Source organism: Papilio polytes, unplaced genomic scaffold (genome assembly GCF_000836215.1).
Source record: "Papilio polytes unplaced genomic scaffold, Ppol_1.0 DF824158.1, whole genome shotgun sequence".
Lineage (NCBI taxonomy): Eukaryota > Metazoa > Arthropoda > Insecta > Lepidoptera > Papilionidae > Papilio > Papilio polytes.
The window spans coordinates 338,046-344,163 of record NW_013525046.1 but is presented as its reverse complement, the minus strand read 5'-3'; the positions used below and the strand labels follow the sequence as shown (position 1 = coordinate 344,163).

Here is a 6,118-nt window from a genome sequence, read left to right as displayed (position 1 = left end):
GAGCCTGGCGCCGGACTGCAGTATTGTACATAGGTGTATATCGGCTTCGGCCCTAGTGACTAAGTTTATATTATGTGAATTTTATTTATGTTCGGCCGCGGCCTGTACAGAGCTCATATCACTTGGCGCATGACGCGTATGTAAGGATGTGTAGAAAACTATCTATGTGTTACAATAAAACATGATAGATGACACCTGCTTTTTATTTTAGTTTAGTAAGTGCAATTGAGCAATCTGGCATTATTCCACTTTAAAACATAGTATTTTGAATGTTTGTTTTATTACCATAATGTGGCAAGAGGAGTGATCGCTGCCCACAGATATTCGCAATAGCGGATGCGCTGCCTACCCTTAATCGACGGTAGAGGAAACGCACATACACAGGACATTTCCCCTTCCTATGCTCCTCCACCGCAGTCAAATCCACTTTTCCTTCCCACTCTTTCTTCTTAAGATAAGGGTAAAAAGGAAAAGATACTAAAATTAGGCCGTCCACACTACATCCATTAGGCAAAACGCGGATTTGCTCCCACTTCACGCCTGTTTTCTGTGTGGTCGTGATATTTCACCGAGTGAGCCGACTCTGCAGTGCGAAGATGTTAAAGCGGGCTCTACCAATGTTGAACACTGTTTTATTACATTTTCTGATTTTTACAATATTGTATTGTAGTATCTACATTATAAATAGTCAGAGTTTATGCATATGCGAGTAGTAAGTACACTTAAAGCAAAAATTGTCTATTTGTAATTGTAGCTACATGATGCCATGAGTATGAGGATTATTATTGCAAGAAAGAAAACTATTTAAAATCACGTAATTTTTCTTCTTCTCTTCTGCATAACTCATTGTTATGTTTTAGGGTTTATTAGAAACCGGCGCTTAGGTTTACACCGCAGCACATGCCGATTGAATTCCTTCTCTGTAAATAAACTAATTTCTTTATTTCTTTCCTAATTATTATGGCAAACCAAGTTTAAATAATTATAAGTACTAATATTATAAATGCGAAAGTTTAGATGGATGCATGGATGTTTGTTAGAGTTTGTAACCTAAACAGCTGAACGGTTGGTATCGATATAGAGAATAGTGTGGAAGAACACATAGGTCTTTTGTTTTTTTTTTTTAATTTCACACCGACGGATTCGCGGGCGAAACCTAGTAAATAAATATATATGTACTTGCCAGTGCTAGCAAACCAACGCCATCTCTCGGTGTACGCCAAATATTTCATCCGCTAGGATGCTGGATGTGTTATTTATTATACTCAACTAGAGATGGCGCTGTAATATATTAACTTAATTAAGTGTCAAAGAGATCACATACGTAACAGTATATATATTAATAACGAGCTGTTGCTCGCGACTTTGTCCGCGTGGTATTAGAAAACATACGAACTATATAAATTACAAAAAGCTACGTATCCCTCGGGAACCGGACATTTCTCTGGGATGAAGCTTATCTCATGTGTACGCCAGACTTTGTTTTATATCTGTGTTAAATTTCAATAAGATATGTTGAACCGTTGCAGAATGATCGAGTGAACATTAAAAAACTAAATTAATGAATCCCACGGGAACCGTAACTATTCCCATGATAAAAAGTAGCCTATGTGTTTTTCCAGACTATGCTCTAAACCTGTGCCAAATTTCATGGAGATCTGTTCAGCCGTTTAGGCTACAAACGCTAACAAACATCCATTCATCTAAACTTTCGCATTTATAATATTAGTAAGATATTAGTAAGAAGTAAGATTCTTTTGACACCCGGCAATTGTTAAAAAAAAAATTCCAATTGAATGTCAAGATATTAGTGACATAGCTTGTCAGATCACTTCGCGTCACTACTTTACCCATTTTGTGTGTGTTTTTAAATGTTATTTTATCAAAAAAAAGTGATAAAAGAGTTTAAGAGTAGTATCAGAGAGCTTTTTTTGAAAGTGGGAGATATTTTTATCGCGGAGAAGCAGTAGGTGTGTCCAGTAATTACATTTGAAAATATGAATCATCTTTTGTCTGTTGTAATGAAAAATTACTGCGTGTATTCAGAAACCGTTTGTTTAATGATTTTATACCGCATCGTTTCGTTGGAACCGCGAGGCATACCGCACAGTTTGTACAGTGTGTTGATTGTAAACAACAAATAATCACTGAGATTTCTAATAAATGTCGAAATAAGCACTAATTAAGACAATGCCTATTATGTTAAGGCTATTCCTCCCCGTACTGTCTGAAGAGCTTTGCTGAATGTTTGCTACAAAAGTTCTTTAGCTGTTAAGTCTTCTATAAAGGCTTTTTCCCGACAAACGAAATCCTTTAACAGTTTGCGTTATTGTATTCAAAATTAAAGAATTTCCATTTAATGTTGAAATAATACCTTGCTGATAACCCTAAATGATCAGATAACCCTAAGGCTCCCTCCTGTCAATGTCAAAAACATGCCACAATATCCTTGTACTACTATCACAGGGTACTTTGTAACATACACGTAACAAATTGTATAACACGAAGAAAAGCGCCATCTGTATTTCATAGTTTACAACTTTCTGTCTTTCTTGTTTTTTTTAATAATGAAATGGTGCAAACGAGCGTCATTTTAAATAACAAAATAAACATCTAAATATAATACCATTATGAAAAGATTTATATATCTACCCAAATAGTGCATTATATCAATTAGGAAGTAAAAACAAAGGATACTGTTGGACGGTTACTTTCTGCCGTCCTGAGCTCTGGAGGTGTAGGGCTATTGAAACACTGTCTTCACATAGTTAACAAGTATATTACAAGTATCAACAATCACATTTTACAATTTCATATTTCATATACCCTACGGTGTTACGCGGTACGTATCGAGATGAGAAATCATACATAAACATCAGTGACATCAGTTGTACAAGTTGTAGTACTTGATGCATACCTTAAAATAATAATCTGTTATTTTAACAAAAAATAATAAGGCTAGTGACTAAAACAGTAATACCATATGGAAATAACATGAAAAATCTGAGACTAATGGCCCAAATAAAATTTTCCCACCTTCTTACTGGTTACATCTTATTTAATATTATTGTACTCATTAAAAGCATGATTTAATGTACAAAAAAGTCTAAGAGAGATTAGTGTAACTATTTACTACTTTTACTTTACTGCTATAAATATGGTCGTGAAAGAACCAAATAAATGTTAAAGACAAAACACTACAAACAAATACTTAAGCAGTCCGGCAATGTACAGGGGCACTAGGCCATAGATGTGGTCTATAGCTATAAATTCTCATTATACGAGAGGAGACGTCTTACTGCTGGATAGAGACAGTGTTATATTAAAGTCTGTAATGTTCTAAAGTAAGCAGACACAGAAACAGACATACCTCCTTTTTCTTTAAAACCAGGATTGCACCTACCTAAATACCGTTGAGTATTTTCAATTAAACGATAATACAGAGTACTTTAACGATAATTATATGTAATAGACATTTTACTTATTGAGAGACTGACATCGAATTACAAGTGACAATTAAAAAGAAGTAAATCAGAGTTGAAAAAAGGTTTCATTCAACAAATACACTAAAAAATACTACAAAAAGAGCTACGAAATAGCTCCATCTATCGTATATTAATTGAACTAGTAATTTTTTATTTGTAAAACTGCCATCTGTTACTGCACGTTGGCATATATAACAAATATAATACTACTAAAAACAAAATTAGTCTGTTTCTTTTAATCAAAATAGATTTAAGGTGCTCCGTTATATTGCAATATTTTATCTTCGGGTTTCCAAGTTAAATGTACTGAGATTGTGCACCCTGTGAGCATGCAATAAAAATGTTTGAGAATATATTTAAAGTAAACCTGTTCATTTTAAGTAAAATAAATAATTTAATATTACTGAAATTAGTATTGTAAGTAATCAAACAAGGATGTCGAGTCCTGTAAGAGAGGTGCTACTACCAGTCGACTCTGTTAGAAAATATATAAAATGAAGAAACCTACATGAACAAAGACAATAATATAAAAGAATGGAGCTGGTGAGGCATTATAACATAATTTACTTTCAAAGGGCAGATATAATGTAGATCTATATTCAATTAAGTGATGTATTGCAATCGCAGGGAACAACAAAGACAAAAGATCTATCGATTTTAGATTAATGAAAATTGAAAGTTTTTATTATTTTCTTTAATGATTAAAGTTAGACGAATAGAAAAAAACAAATTATTGTTTGTCAACATTTTGATTTTTTAAGTTTTATCTGTTTAATTTTATTTGTATAGCAGTTAAAAACAATAATAACGAAATTAATTGATTCCAAGTTCTATGTAAACAACCACTGAAAACCGTTTTCTCTAAGATTACCGAAACACTCCAAGATTATACTTAACCCATCTTTACTGAATCTTCAAACTAAGCAGCTCAAAAAAAAAGAAGCTCTATTGTGCAGAAATGTAAACAGGAAGATGACGGTATGAAATTCATCAAATCTATATCGTTGGCGTCGTTTTAACTCCGTCCTAATAGATGGCGCTGTGGCAAGCTGTGGCAAAGTCTCGCCACAGATGTAGTCGCCCGCTAGTCGCAGACGATTTTTGACCGACTTCCCAAAAGAAGGAGATACTCAATTCGTCTGTATGTTTTATGTATCTTACCGCATAACTCCGCCGCTAGTAGACTGATTTTGATAATTCTCTTTTTATTCGAAAGGTAATGCTTGCAGGTGGGTCCCATTTTTTGTTTGATTTTTGGAGTCAAAGACTACGACGTAGTTAACTAGTTTAGCTCAAGATCGCGCGACGAAATTTAGGGTTATTGTTGCTTTCTTTGCTTATGTATCCTAAACTATAAGACTTACATAAAAATGATCTATGGAAGTATTGTAACTCTTTAAATTTGCTTAACAAAAGTTCACGATAGCATAATATGTATATCTATCTATTAAGGTTGTCGCACAATAACCACTTTTTTCATTAAAATATAGTTAGAGATCTATACCCCACTTTCAACGCTTTACTCGTGTTCGGTATGAATCCTTATCCAAATAAATGTGTCTATCATCAAGAGAATTTAATGTAGATTATAAATGCCCTTGGAACTGTATAATTCCGATCTATAGTTTAGGAGATATCATCATCATTTAGTGTATTTTTATTGTTTTTTATATATGTACGAGTAGATCAGTGTTTTTATGTTTTAGTTTGGTTAAAAGAAGAGCGCGACGGGTGGTTTCGCCGGAACGCGGAGCACGGGTCCGCCTTCAGTTACGCTCGCGTGCGGACTTACAAGAACGAAATGCGTATGGCGACGGGAGCATATTATGTTAATTAAATTTGATTAAAAATTAACAAATACACATATTGCAAAAATCTTCTGGTTACCAAAAGCATTTGTGTATCAAATCAAGCACTTCGATTTCTTACTTTCGTATTAGTATTTCAGACAGGTGTTTTTTCACAGAATTAGGCACATTATGAAATAGACAATGTATCGAGAAAAGTTTGTCCGTCCGCGATTCTTTTGCATATCACGAATCAGATCTTTGTAGAAGTCCTGTTCCAATCTTACAAAGATGCGCAATTTCGTAAAGCCGCGCCATGAGCAGTACTCTCGTGCTAGTATAAAGAGTGGTAAGCGATGACATGGCCATGTGTAACAGTGGTTAAATCTATACTATTATAATAAAGCGTAAACACACACTTCTTTGTTGCCTAAGATTTCAGCAATTGTAGCATATTATTGAATAAATCTTTTTTTAATATTAAGCCCTACACTTAGGTCACGCTTTAGGCTATATATTTTCACGTCATTAAACTTAGGGAGTAAATATTTTAGATAAAAACCCTAATGTGAGAAAGAGACCGTAAGTTGCTGCCAACATCAAGGAAGCAACACTGTATAGGTTTGTCATGTCACGTCATTTTGACATTTGCTATTGATAATTTGACAAATGTAACTACACAATAAAATAAAGTTTTTATAATTTCATGCGGATGAAACCGCAGAGGAACAGCTAGTTAGGTAATAATATTATACTTTGTTCCAGGATATGAACGACGTATGTGATGTGATGAGCGGCGCGGCGGAGGGCAGGACGGGCGAACAAGAGGGGGGGGGAGCATACAGG

At 34.4% G+C, this 6,118-nt stretch overlaps 1 protein-coding gene across 1 annotated transcript in view; it reads left to right on the top strand.

The window, feature by feature from the left end:
- LOC106111470 overlaps positions 1-808 on the top strand; it is a 9,429-nt gene extending 8,621 nt beyond the window's left edge. The window contains exon 5 of the mRNA XM_013293588.1: positions 755-808. Within this exon, the coding sequence (XP_013149042.1) occupies positions 755-808 (54 nt within the window). The remainder of the gene's footprint in view (positions 1-754) is intronic.
- Positions 809-6,118: the final 5,310 nt, after the last annotated feature.